The sequence below is a fragment of the Ochotona curzoniae genome, unplaced genomic scaffold (genome assembly GCF_017591425.1).
Source record: "Ochotona curzoniae isolate NIBS_2020 unplaced genomic scaffold, NIBS_Ocur_1.0 contig_2723, whole genome shotgun sequence".
NCBI classification, from domain to species: domain Eukaryota; kingdom Metazoa; phylum Chordata; class Mammalia; order Lagomorpha; family Ochotonidae; genus Ochotona; species Ochotona curzoniae.
In genome coordinates this window covers 2,776,014-2,790,006 of record NW_024465573.1, presented here as the reverse complement: position 1 = coordinate 2,790,006, position 13,993 = coordinate 2,776,014, and the positions used below count along the sequence as shown (strand labels likewise).

The 13,993-nt window shown below is 48.6% G+C and overlaps 1 protein-coding gene across 1 annotated transcript; it reads right to left on the bottom strand.

The window, feature by feature from the left end:
* Positions 1-1,416: 1,416 nt before the first annotated feature.
* Positions 1,417-4,918, bottom strand: BSX (brain specific homeobox). The gene is made up of 3 exons (XM_040977203.1): positions 4,657-4,918; positions 2,602-2,798; positions 1,417-1,665 (listed from the first exon to the last, which is right to left on the bottom strand). Exons 1-3 carry the CDS (start codon positions 4,916-4,918, stop codon positions 1,417-1,419), a joined length of 708 nt encoding a protein of 235 aa, XP_040833137.1.
* Positions 4,919-13,993: the final 9,075 nt, after the last annotated feature.

Here is a 13,993-nt window from a genome sequence, read left to right as displayed (position 1 = left end):
CAGGGTGAAAAGAAAAAAATTAAAAATGGAAGAGAAGGAAAGGAAAGAGGAGAGAGAAGGAGAGGAGAGAGAAGGAGAGGAGAGGAGAGGAGAGGAGAGGAGAGGAGAGGAGAGGAGAGGAGAGGAGAGGAGAGGAGAGGAGAGGAGAGGAGTGGGGGGGATGGGAGCGCCACTGTTGGTGACCTCTTCCAAGACCCCAGGTCTAGGATTAAAAACGGAAAAATTGAAGTGAGGCGAACCGGCTCTGTTTGCGAAAGGTCCCTAGCCAAGTTCATTTCCAGCAGACACAGGAAACAGCCTAGGGCGGAGAAGAAATGTGCCAGTAGTAAGTGGATGCGGTGACCAACAATCCAGTTTTGCCCAGCAAGCCCTTTATTATCTAAAGAGACTGCAAACCCGTTAGAGAACATGAGACCCTTTCTAGAAAAAAAGGAGAACGGTAATGCGAAAGCCCGTGGAACACTCCCGCCCCACCGAAACAGTCCCGAATCCGGCGCGCGAATCTAGGCTTTGAGCTATTCGACGGCGTGCTGTACTTTGCCCTTAACCTTGCTCAAACTTCACATTCCCTACAGCACACGGAGGACGAGCTTTTCCGCGCACAATCGGGTGAACACTCGCTATGAAAATAGTGGACGTCGCTGGGGCACGGAAGTGATAGGAGCGCAGCAAGTTTGGGAAGCAGAAATGCTACCGGGGGTTTCTCTGCCCGAAGCTTACCGCCGAGCTGGGGCTCCGCTCGGAGCAAGGCCGGCTGCGCCCGGGGTCCCCTCAAGCTCGGCAAAGTGACCGGGGATGCAGATTCGCTTGCAGTGGACCGCAGCCTGCTGGGACGTGGGAGGGGATGAATGGAAGCGCGGCCTGGAGAAGCAGGGGGTTCCCTCCATCTTTGAATTAAAGATGGGGAATCGGGGGTGGGCCTCGCGTCTGTCCAGCCCTGGAAGTTTGACGGATCTGCTGTGATCCGCGAAAAGCGCAAGGCCCCAGACACCTGGCCGCCTGGCCGCAGCCCACGCGACTGCCAAAGCAAAGGCAGAAAGAGTCCGGGTGGAGAGGGCGTGAGACCCGGGCAACGGAGCTGGCACCTGGCTGCTGGGACGCGCGGGAGGAGAGTCTGAGATCGCGACGGAGGAAAACGTCCGCCTGGTGGGGGCTTCAGTTTGAGCAGCAACCCAACAGCACCCCAGTCGCTGCAGACGCCGCACGCAGAAGGAGCGAAGCCAGGCGCCGCTCGCCGGGGAAGGGCAGGGCAGGGCAGGCGCCGCGCGTTGTGCAAGGCTAGCAGGTGGATTGTGTCTTCCTGGAGCCCACTCCGAGGCCGCTGCGGGCCGCAGTCCGAGTCTTGCTGTCTGGAGAACTGCGCGGGGGACCCCCAGCCGTCTCCTCCCCACTGCCGCCCCTTCCCAGCCCTCCAGCTCACAGCACGTGCGCCCCGGCGCTGAGCTCCCCCTCGTCCCCAATGTCCACCTCGTCCTCTGGCTCGGTCAGCACGAAGGGACCGGCGGGCAGGTTCAGCCGGGCCTCGGTGGCGGCTACAGCTGCGGCGGCCTCGGAGCCGCGAGGGCTCTCCGGGCTCTCCGGGCCGTCCGGAGCTTTGGGCTCGTCTTGGCTTTTCCTCAACTGTTTTTTATGCTTCATTCGCCGGTTTTGGAACCACGTCTTCACCTGATTTCGAGGAGACAAAAAAAAAAAAAAAAGGAAAAAAGGAAGGAAGGAAGAAATTAACTTGTCATGCCTTCAGAAGCAGAGTTTCTAAGATCCGAACAATTGCTGAGTCAACAGAAATGAACCGCAATTCACCGACCAGTTGTTCGGCAATGGGACAGTCTTGGGTGAAGTCTCAGCCCAGCCCTGACGCTCCAAAGCATCATCTTAGGCTGCAGAAGAAGGAAAGGTCCCCAAGGTTTCCCGGAGTAATTGTCCCAAAGTAAGGACCGGAAGAGTGTGGTGATCTAAGTGTTAAGCAGCGCTGAGTTAGGTGAGCGCTGAGCGTTTACGCTCGTCCAACTCACTCCTCTAAACACCTGGCCCAACCCGGGACCGTGAGATCCGAACCTGCTGGCTCTCCGTGGGGGGAAAAAATATATATCAGCACCCCCCCCATCTCCCCCAACCCGACAGGACTAAGGATTTCACAGCATATTGTGTTTGGGCAAAGAGTTGGGAAAGTGGGAGTAGAAGGAATGGGGCCACGGCAGGTGCGTGATGGGAGAGGAGGGCAAGAAGCTTTCTTCCACTCAGAAGGGAACCAGGGAGGGAGGCTCAGGAAGTGAGTATGAAGAAGCGGCTGTGATAGAGATGGAAATTGGGAGGCAACGGCCTTTAGGGAAAAGAGCACTCTAATCATCCTTTTACCCGTTTCTGGTTCCAACTCACGCTGGAACAAGAGAGACAAAGTCATCAGAACTGCAGAGGAACCTTTGCTGGGGTTTCGCCTAAGGATTGTCCGTAGTAAGGTTGGTGTGTCAGTACTTTTACAAAGGGAATTTACGGAACCCGGGGCTGTGTCGGGAAGAAGGAGGCGTGAGGTCATTCTGCAGTGCATCCGGAAGGGGACCTGGGAGTGCCGAGCTGGGGGAACCTCGCTCTCCTCTCGCCCACCTGCGTCTCGGACAGGCTGAGAGCCGTGGCCAGCTCCACCCGCTCCGGTGTGGACAAGTAGCGCTGGATCTCGAATCTCTTCTCCAGGCCCGAGAGCTGCGAATCGGAGAAAACCGTGCGGGCTTTCCTTCGGCGGCAGTGCTTCCCCGGCAGGTCGGCATGCTGGGCGTGCGGGAAGAGCGCGGGCACCGGCACCCCTGCGGAGACAAGAACGGCGAGGTGCGCGGAGGGGCCGGGGTTGCCGGGGAACGACCTCCGCCCCGCGCCGTCCGCAGCCGGGGCCCTGCTCCCCACTGCGCCTCTGGCCTCCACTAGTAACCCGGCTTATCCCAAAGCGGCTGCAAGCTCTTCTCCCAGGAATCTCGGGTCAGGGATAGAGGTGGGGAAAGTCAGGAAAACAGCGCTTGGAGATCTTTAAGCGTAAGGCCAGCTAGAAATACCAAATAATAGCAACGATAAAATAAGCAGCTTCGTGAAATGGACAGGGAAATTGGAAAATAGATCCGGAGACCTTTTAGAAAAAAAAAAAAAAGAGATTTCTTGGAGAGACTTGGGTAGAGTCTGCCCGTATCTGCCCGTATCAAGTCTGCTGTTGGCACCTAGCTAAGTTTTCTGGCAAACCTCTGATGGTCCACCGGCGGTCACCGCTCCTCCCAGGCGCCGATCACACTCGGTGCTCCTATGGAACTGCATGAGATCTTAGCTCCCAGGCACACTATAAGCACAGGCCCATTTCCCGAGCCTCCCGAATCCGCCCGCAGTCAGAGGGAAAGGAGCAAAAACTCTTAGCCAGGGAGGCTTGGCAGCTAGTACTAGGCTAATTTAAAGGAAGGTAATTTCCTTTTTCTGGTCCCCTAGTCCGTTTCAAGGATGGAGCAGGAGACTGCTATGTCCATCTGGTCCGCAAATTCTCACTCCTTCCCTCGGACTGCAAGCCCAGCAGGAAACAAAACAAAACAAAACGAAAATTAACATGTTAAAGAACCATTTCCTGGCAAGCTGGGGCAGGAGAGGGTTGGGTCTTTGCTTGTTTCTCCGTATCCAGAAAAGCTTTACTCCGTATCTAGACACATCAAGCAGATAGACGGTGCCACAGACTTCAATATCAACCATTCCCACAGGGAAAAACAAAAACAGCCTCCATCTCCGATTTGACCTCTGCTGTATGGGACAGAGCCCTGGCAGGTGACAGATCCAATGCCAGGGTGTGGGATGTGAACTTCCACGCCAATACCCCCAGAATCAGGGTGTTCACACGCCACACGTTTGCCTTTTGTTCCAGATTCCAGTGCCAACAGATTGCCTCTTGTCCCCTCCCAGTACCTGCCCAAAACGCGATTGTTTTCTTTGCTGTTCTCAGTATGAGGATGCAATGAATTATTCTACTCAGACTGGATTGAAAATGCTGGTGAAGAAAGCATGGCTGTGTCCTCTTGAAAAGAAAGGGAAAATTGGAATTTTCCCTGGTCGAGTTGCTCCCCAGACTACCAAAATCAAAATGTTATAGCACCCTGCTGCAGGGACCCCAGCAGCTGGAGCACAGCAAGGAACCCCGGCCCCAGAGTGGGAGTTAAACGCTAGGGGTGTGGGTGTGATGATGGCTGAAGGGCTCCTCCAGATGCTTCCCTCTCTCCCCATACTCAGGCCAACCCAAAGCCCCCCTTCACTCCTATACCCTCCACAGGACCTGCCAACACTCAGCAAGTGGAAGGAGAGAGAGCTGCCCAGCAGGGACATTTTCAGCTCCTGAGTTGGAAAGTTGAATCTCCCTCTGATAGGGCAGAGGGACCAAGAGGACCATGGAGATCACTGATAGACCTGAACACTATCCATCTAGATCATCCTCACCTCCCATCGCCTCGGGCCAAGGACCTCTCCTCTGTCCTTGCAAATGTGGAGTGAGCATGATACACCCCAGGGAGCTCCGTAGGCTCTAAGCAGCATCCCCAGCCTTCCTCTGCCGCTTAGGAACGGAGGCTGCCCTGCCAGCCCAAGCTGACCATGGCCTTAACCTGCTCTTTGGTTGCCCACGTCTTGTGGGCCCTGGTAACTTACCCGAGGTGGTCAGGAAATAAGGGTGGTGGTGCTCGCCCTTATGCAGGGGGTGATGGGCATGAGGAGCCAAGAGGGTAGGTGTGGGCATGAGTGGGTAGCCATAGTCTAGCAGAGGCACCCGAGAGGCCAGGGAACTGGCGAAGTGGTCGGGGGCCACCTCCCTCAGCGGCTTGGGCTTGTGCAGCAGGATGTCCTCGATGAAGAAGGATGTGGGCCTCTGAGAAGACGCAGGATGGAGAGGAGAGGTGAAGTTGAGATTCATTTCCAGCGGAGCCGCTGCCACACAGGACGAGGGCTGCAGACAGAAGGTAGAAGCAGGCAGCTCCGCACGCTGGGTCGAGATTCTCCAGCCACCTTCTCTCGAGGCTCGGATCTGCGCTGTTCCCTACTCGGCCTGGGCTACCCCGGGCGCTGGAGAAGCCACAAGACAAGCTCCTGGGTAGGTTGGGTTTATGTGTTGGAAAATTGGCAGCTTGGAGAGGGAAGTCGAGAGAGCCAATAGCGAGGCTGCCAGAGGCAGAGGGGAGGGTGCGGTGGGCTTGGGGCGGGGCGGGCGCTGTCCGCGGTGCTGGATGCTCCTGGCCAAGCCTGGAGAGAGCCAAGGCGATTGACTGCCAGGCTTCCCACCGCGAATTCTGACCTGCTAAGGCAAGAGCTACTTTGTTCCCGGTCATTTTTAAAAAGAGAGATGAAAGAATAAAGTCTGTTTTCCTGCAAACTCTTCTGTAGAGAAAAGGCACTAAACGGGCCCCAGAGCAATGGGGACAAATCACTTACTTAGATATTTGGGCCTGGACTCTAAGGCAGTCTAAGAGTTTGACTGCCTGATGGCAGAAAGAAAAGGGGGAGAGGTGAGGAGAAACAGCGTCCACTACCTCTAAGTTGCTAGACTCAGCCGAAGTTGATGGCTGGAAGGGTAGATAAAGAAAATTATAATGACCCCAAGTTTCTCAGCTCAGAGGAAATGGGTAGGATACAGTTATATCTACCTGGGTTAGTCAAGTGATTTGATCTTTGTAAACAGACCGCTTGACCTCTAATTGCCAACTTCTATATCCTCTCAAACTTCCATCTTGTTTCAGTCAGTTTTTTTCATTTCTACTATACGTCCCATTTCTTCCCTAGTCTCCCAAAATAATTAAGTCCTAAGTTCTTGTCTCAGAGTCCTTTTTCCAAATTCTTTCCTTTCATTTCCCTCCCCAATCTTTTGTTTTTCCTGTTTGTCTTTTTCTAATCTATCACATTTATTTTCCCTGGAGTCAATTTGCTGAAATTAAGGTGATCATCCACAACACAGCAAGGATAATTTTGGCTCACATCTCCGAAAATTGCTCTAATTATTGATGTTAAACTCAGGGAAATTAAAAGAAGCCACTTCTCTTCCATCTCCCCATTTTTAAGCTCTAATTTGTAGAAATCTAGTCATCATCACAATTCCAATCACTACTGTTAATAGTAAAAGTGATTTAATAGAGACTGAGTCCACACAACCCATACTATTAGATAATTAGGGGAGGTGTTAGAAAGCCAAGTGCTAATCCTTGGGTGTGAGAGTAGGATTTACATCTGATGTAGCAGGTAGAACAAATTAATTACCAGAATCAATTAGGCCCCAAACCGCTGTGCTCCAGGAAGTGGAAGTGTCCTATTCCATACAGATGACCTGGTAAAAATCGTACACAGAGCAGGAGAATAAGGGAGAGAGCCTTAAAATAAGATCTTGGCAAGCGGACACTTTAATGAACACTTTGTCCTGGAGTCTGGGGCGTGTGTGTGTGTGTGTGTGTGTGTGTGTGTGTGTGTGTGTGTGTGTTTATAAATAAGAACTGGAGACCCAGAACCAGATGGTGATGGAGGGGGAATAACAGACTTTCTGGAAGTCACTCCCTCTCCCTTGCAGGGGCTGGAGGAAGTAGAGATTAGTGTGCTAGGGCGAAGGTCCACACCAGCCAGGTGTCCCTTCCCGGCGTGAGTTTGTTCCTATCCAGTCCGCGCTGTCCCCTGAGACCCTGCATGGCTGCTGAGGGCTGCATGAGCGTACCACCCCGAGGCCATCCCCAACCGGAGAGCGTCGTTTTTACACCCAGCACTGGGGGCGGGATCTTAGCTTTGTCCTGGGGCGGGGACTAACATGAGTAAACTAGCACGAGTAAACAGATGAATGAATGTCACTGTAAGAGAGGGGAATAGTTAAAAACCTGCACGGGTGGCTTTTTGACCGGGGCACTGTACAAACCCTCCCTCAGAACTTAGCGCTGGAGGCGTGTGTGTGTGTGTGTGTGTGCTAACAGCAAAGGGGAACGGGAGCTGGCCTTGGCGACCTCGGTCTGCTCCCCCAAAGCAGAGGCGGTCTCCCCGAGGCCCTGCTCCCCGCGGCTGGCGCTGCTCACGCCGAGGCCAGCCCTTCCCGGAGCCACGCGTGCTGGCGGCGAGACAGGTGACGGCACTTCCCTCGGGAGTCTGGCTGCCCACTCCTCGCAAGGCCCCAGCGGGCGGGAGAGGACACTGCATCGGTCCAGGGAGAAGCAGGACCTCCAGGACCGAGATGCTGGGAAACAAAAGCTCCTCGGCTGGGTGCAAACCAGGCCGCCAGGACCACAGCGGGCCCTGGGAGCTCGGCGGCTGCAGCAGAGGCACGCTGGTGGAGGCGTCCTTCTTGCCTCGGAGGGCGACCCCTTCTCACCAGATTGCGCCGGAGCTGTGCACCCAGCTTTCCGATCTCCAGCTTCCTTCGGCGCCACGTCCCGGGCCCTTGGGGAAGTCGCGAGGCTGGCGAAGTCCGAGTGTTTTCCGGGCTCTTTGGCGGAGGAAAGTCTGGGGTTCGCAGAACCAGGCTGTAACTGCTGTCCCCTGCCCCACCTGTGCCAGTCCATCCTCCTCCCGCGGTGGAGGGAAGGGGGTCCACGTTGTCCAGTCCTTTGCTGAGATTCAATCTTAGCAAGCAATCTTAGCCAGCAGCTGTCCCCGGCTGCCCACTGCGCACAGGCCTCAGTGCAGCCCAGGTGTTGCGGGGAGAGGCTGGGAAGGGAGAGTCACTGTAAATTTTTACACCACTTGGAAAGACTGCGACTAGGACCGGCGTGAAGAACATTTTCTTCTTTAAAATCTCGGCTGTTTCATTGCTTGGTTTTCTCTCAAGTCCAAATCAACGCTCATCAATAAAAATACAGGCAATCTCGAATTTTTTATTAGTTAAATTCCAAAAACAGGGAGTTAGGCCCGGCGCGATAGCCTAGTGGTGTAAGTCCTTGCCTTCCCCGGGATCCAATATGGACGATGGTTCTAATTCTGGCGCCCCGCTTCCCACCCAGCTCCCTGCATGTGGCCTGGGAAAGCAGTGGAGGACGGCCCAAAGCCTTGGGACCCTGCACCCGCGTGGGAGACCCAAAAGAGGCTTTGGGAGCTTGGCTTCGGATCAGCTCAGCTGCAGCTTTGCAGTTGCAGAATATCTTTATCCCTCTCTTTGTAGAGCTGCCTTTCCAATATAAATAAATAAATCTTTTTTTTTAAAGAAAGAATTATGTTTTAAAAGTAGGAAGATATGGATGACATGTCATGTATTTTGTTTAAACCATATGTATCACTAACAACACGACTCAACATTAATCAATGTAAATAATCTTAATCAGAGTTTTTACACTCACACTGAATCTTCAAAATCCAGTGTGTTTTTCACACTTACTGCACATCCCAGTTGAAACTAGCGTAATCCAGGTGCCACGTTCTGAGTAATGGCTATTGTGCTGCGTGGCATGTATGTAAGGGTTGTAGTCCCTGTTACTCCACCCCAGCACAGACGGACACACAGAAGAAAATGGAAAGCAGTTTCTGAAACCAGCCTAGCACAGCCTCAACCCTTGTTCTTCACCAACCAAACACCCAATTCATCCCAGAATTCGTTGAACATCTACTCTACGCCAGATTTTTTTGCCTCATACCTTCCCAAATGTCCCCCAAACCTGAGGAAATTAAAGGCATCCACACAGCATCTACTTTGGATTCTCATTTAACTCAAGTCCATCACCCAGGACCAGCAGGCTAGAGCTGTCTGCAAGGATGACACATAAAGCCAGATCCCGCACACCATCCAGAGGAAAGCAAAAACATCAAATGAGTGTTCTCCCCAGCCCGCCCGAAAGACCTGATGGTGCTCCTGCTTGCGGCTTCAACTGAAAAATTATTAATTTCAAGAGGGAAGAAAAAGACACACTGTTCAGACAGATAATAATTAAACAGTCCCTCTCTCTTTCATGTCAGTCTCAGTGAAAACTGCCATCTGAGCTGGGACTTAGTTTCCCGAAAAGATAACCCTATTGATGATCAAAGGAAGAGGATGGTTCCATTAGCCAAGTTGCCTATACCGTGGCCTTCAAAATAAAGGGAGAAATGTATTTCAGAAGGATCTGAGTAACACACTTTACTCATAACATTTTGTATTATATTGCTTGTTGTCTGTTTCAACTTACCTTCTATCTGAGTACTTTATTTTAAGCGCTACCAAAGTAGATGACTTGTCTACAAAAGGAACAGAAGTTGCTGGCTGCTTCTCGCAAATGCATCTTCAAAAATAATGCTCTTGCACCGAAAACTGAGATGTGAACACACAAGAAGCCACGTTCAAGGACATAATATTCAAATCACAGTGTTCCAAATGTAAAGAGTACCAAATCTATCCAATTTGCTCATTCAGAACTAGGGCAGCCTATAGGGCCAAAAACCATCATTTCAATTCACTCTTGAAGTTGTTTGTGATGCCGTTGGCATTTCAATTCAAAATCTGCCTCATAAAGTGAGGGAAGAAAAAGGAGAGCCTACACATGGGCGTTCATCCCTCTCAAATATGTAAATAATGTTAAAACATAATAATAATTTTTTAAAAAGAGGGCCTAAATGAGGAACTAAAGGTTTGGAAAATGAGACACTCTACCACTTCTTACTTCTATAAAAGACATATGGAAGGATGAGAATGATATTTAACCACTCTCTTATCTGTATTCTGCCATTTTCCTCCTCCAATCCTGACAACATGTACAAATATATTGTCAGGGGAGAAAGGAAAAGCTTATAAAATATCTATTAAATATCCTCTCCTTTCCTTCTAAGACCTTCAAATTATATGATTAAGTTTAAAATGTAGCACCTGGGGGCCAGGCATGGTCACTCAGTGCCTAAATTCTAGCCTTGCAAATGCCAGGATCCCATATCTGCACTGATTCATGTCCTGGCTGCTCCCATCCAACTCCCTGCTGGTAGCCTGGAAAAGCAGCAGAGGATGACCCAAAGCCTCGGAACCATGCACCAGCTTGGGAGACCAGGAAGAAGTTTCTTCCATTGTGACCTCTTGGGAACTGAACCAGTGGACAAAAGATCTTTCTCTCAGCATCTCTTTCTCTAGAAATTTGCCTTTCCAATGAAAATAAATCAATTTTTTTAAAGATAAAAAATAAATACAATGTAGCACCTACATAAACAATAAATGTCTAAGAATAATGCCGCCAAATTATTATGCATAGAATTGATAATAAAAGGCAGGACCAGGCACAGTAGCCTAGTGGCTAAAGTCCTCGCCTTGAATCCACTAGGATCCTATATGGGCACTGGTTCATGACCCAGCCGCCCCACTTCCCAATCAGCCTTGTACTTGTGGCCTGGGAAAGTAGTTGAGGATGGCCCAAAGTCTTGGGACCCTGCACCCATGCGGGAGACCCAGAAGAAGCTCCTGACTCCTGGCTTTGGATCGGCTCAACTCCAATCATTGTGGCCACTTGGGGAGTGAACCAATAGATAGAAGACCTTTCTCTATGAAAGTCTGCCTTTTCAATAAAAATAAATTTATCTTTAAAAAAAGAAAAGAAAAGGTCTGCTACTATTTTATGTGGTAAGGTGCACATGATAGAGACTGGAAGACCTTTTCAATTTCTGTTGAAAGAAAGTACAAATATTATTATTATAAGAGGAGAATATTGAGTTTGACCTAAAGCATCCAGACAAAGACCACATTAAAAGCAAATGGAAAAAAAGTACTGGAAAATATTCATAAATAACACTGAAATGCAAAAGACCACTCTGTATATAACATAAAAACTTGGAAGCCATACTAGAAAAACAAATATATTAATATATGCTCATTTTTAAACATTCTATAGGGCATTTATCAAATTATGAGCAAAAAGCAAAGCTGGGAGAAAGAATTGGTGAATTATCACCGACACAGGGATCACGTTATATATAAAATGTCTCTACAAATCAACAAGTAAAAACATGAAAAATACAGCTTAATGAGAAAAGGAAAGGAAGAAAGATTTCATCAAAAAAGAAACAGTAAGTGACTCCAAAGCACTTGGAAAGACACTACTAACATATTTTACCTATACCTTTAAAAATTGTAATAACCAACTCTTGATAAATCTGTGGGAAAATCACTGCCATCCATTAATGCACAGAATGTATATTTGACCTTTATGATGAAGAATTTAAAATACCGATCAAATAATAAATACTCATTGAAGAATTATTGAGCATGGATGATTTGCAAATCATGGTTAAATTATACATACATGGGGGCTGATATAATAGCGCAATTGGCTAATTCTCTATCTTCAAGGACCAGCATCCCATATGGGCACTGGTTCTTTTTTGTTTTTAAAGATTTATTTTATTTTTATTGCAAAGTCAGTTATATATAGAGAGGAGGAGAGACAGAGAGGAAGATCTTCTATCCATTGATTCACTCCCCAAGTGGCTGCAACAGCCAGTGCTGCGCCAATCCGAAGTCAGGATCCAGGAATCTCTCCGGGTCTCCCATGTGGGTGCAGGGTCCCAAGGCTTTGGGCCATCCTCCACTGCTTTCCCAGGCCACAAGCAGGGAACTGGTCGGGAAGTGGAGCTACCAGGATTAAAACCAGTACCCATATGGGATGCTAGCACATTCAAGGTGAGGACTTCAGCCGTTAGGCCACTGCACCAGGCCCAGGCACTGGTTCTTGTTCCGGTTGCTCCATTTCCCCACTAGCTCCTTGCTTCATGGCCTGGAAAAAGCAGTGGAGGATGGCCCAAAGCCCTGAGACACTGCACCCACGTGTGAGACCTAGAAGCATCTCTTGGCTCCTGGCTTCATATCAGTTTGGTCCAGCAATTGCAGCCATCTGGAGAGTGAGCTAGCAGACGGAAGATCTTTCCCTCTCTGTCCTTTTCTCTGTAAATGTCCCTTTCAAGAAAAAAATAAACCTTTCCAAAGTAAACCTTTACAAACACAGAGAAAAGGGACCGTAAGATATACGGTTAAAAGGAAAGGGTAAAGTTCAGAATGCCAATTTGTTTTACAGAAGGAAAAGAAGAGAAAGCCACTCGATTATGCATGTGTTGCTCAACTCTGAAACGTTGTGCAATAAAATCATGACATGACTTGTTTGTGGAGAATGGGGTGCTAGAGTCTTGTAAGATGATTCCCCCCGCATATCCTCATATGTTACTAGGTAAATCTAACAAATGTGATATCTACTCAACATAAATAATATTAAAATTTCAAAAATTAAGACAATGGAAAATGCCTTGTTCTACTTCAATATAAAACTGTCCAAATTAAAATTCAACACATTTTTAACTGAACTTTGAGTGACTCAGGCCCAGAGCTCCAAGTCAAGGCCATGTGTCAGTTCAGTTCTGCAAAGATTTCCCCCAATTCACCTGCACCCATGTGAGAGACCCAGAAGAATTTCCTGGTTCCTGGCTTCGGATTAACTCAGCTCTGGTGGTTGTTGTCATCTGGGGAGTGAACCAGCAGATAAAAGATCTTTCTGTCTCTCCTCTCTGTAAATCTGATCTGCCTTTCCAATAAAAAAGATTTCTCTATTTACTTACTTATGTATGTGTGTATGTATTTTGAAGTCAGACTTATAAATCCAGGGAGAAACACAAATATATAGTCCATTCACTGATTCACTTGCCAAATGGCTGCAATGGCTGGGATTGGACTAAGCAGAAGCCAGGAACCTGGATCTCCACCTGGGTCTCTCTCAAGAGCGGCAGGAACCCGAATGTTTGAACCATCATCTTCTGGTTTCCCAGGTGGACTAGCAGGGAGCCAGATTAAAAGGAGAAGAACAGCCAAGACTCAAACCAGTGCTTATATGCGATGTGAGCTTCAGAGACGGTAGCTTAAACTGCTGTGCCACAATGCTGGCCCCAACAAGGATTCTTTCAAGAATTTTTTTTTTTTAGATGATTAGTAAATACTATCCCTCATTCCTGAATACAGTGAAGCTTGCTAATTTTTTGAAACCACATATAGTTTATGTGGTTATGTGAACTGAATAGTTGCAAGAGCTTTACTAATGGATGAATTTAATATCTCTTATGGAGAAATGTTAATTAAATACAATCTACAAACATGGATCACAATATACAAAGAAGAGCAAAACTCAAAGAACGTAATGAATATTGACTCGGATTGAAGTAACAACAATTTTCCCCTTGTGATTCAATTTTTGAAATTTTCTATTGATTTTTAAATGTATTTTACAGCCATGTAGTTGGTATTCAAAAGAACATATAAGGTGAAAAATTTAAAAATAAATAAATGAAAAAGAACACATAAGGTAAAAAAAAGTTCCCTTTCACCCTGTCCCCAGTACTTCAGTCCCCAGAGGAGGGTATCATGGTGAGTTTCTTCTATAACTTTGCAGAGTTCTACACTGCACACATAATCAGGTGTGTACATGGGGGTCCAGGGCCATGGCTTAGCAGCTAAAGTCCTCACCTTCAAAGTGCTGGGATCCTTTATGGGCACCGGTTCTAATCCCGGCAGCGCCACTTCTCATCCAGCTCCCTGCTTGTGGCCTGGGAAGGCAGTAGAGGACGGCCCAAAGCCTTGGGACCCTGCACCCACACGGGAGACCTGAAGAGCTCCTGGCTCCTGGCTTCAGATCGGTGCAGCACCGGCCGTTGTGGCCACTTGGGGAGTGAATCATCGGACAGAAGATATTTCTCTCTGTCTCTCCTCCTCTCTGTATATCTGACTTTGTAATAAGAATAAATAAAAATCTTTTTTAAAGGTGTGTATGCAGTGATGTTCCTCTCCTCTGTCTTATGGCAAATGTCCAGATTCTGGACTTTGCTGTCTTCACTTAGTGATATGTCTAAGCACTCCTGTCTTTTTGAGTTCATATACTTTTAGCCATGATTATTCCTTTTCTGTCTTCTTCCTAGTATCTCTCCACTTGTGTAATTCTCATCCAAATCCAGCTCCAGTTCATTTCTTTTCCCCTTCGTAAAACCATTATAACCTGCAACAGTCATCAGAGTGACCTTGGCAGTGAACTAAATACTGCATTGATCT

What these genes read in the sequence shown, in the direction of transcription:
- BSX (XM_040977203.1), bottom strand. Translation starts at nt 4,918, where the DNA reads ATGAATCTCAACTTCACCTCTCCTCTCCATCCTGCGTCTTCTCAGAGG. An exon ending in TTATTTCCTGACCACCTCGG is followed by an intron (nt 2,799 to 4,656) that starts GTAAGTTACCAG and finishes TTGTCTCCGCAG; the next exon opens with GGGTGCCGGTGCCCGCGCTC. An exon ending in TCAGCCTGTCCGAGACGCAG is followed by an intron (nt 1,666 to 2,601) that starts GTGGGCGAGAGG and finishes CCTCGAAATCAG; the next exon opens with GTGAAGACGTGGTTCCAAAA.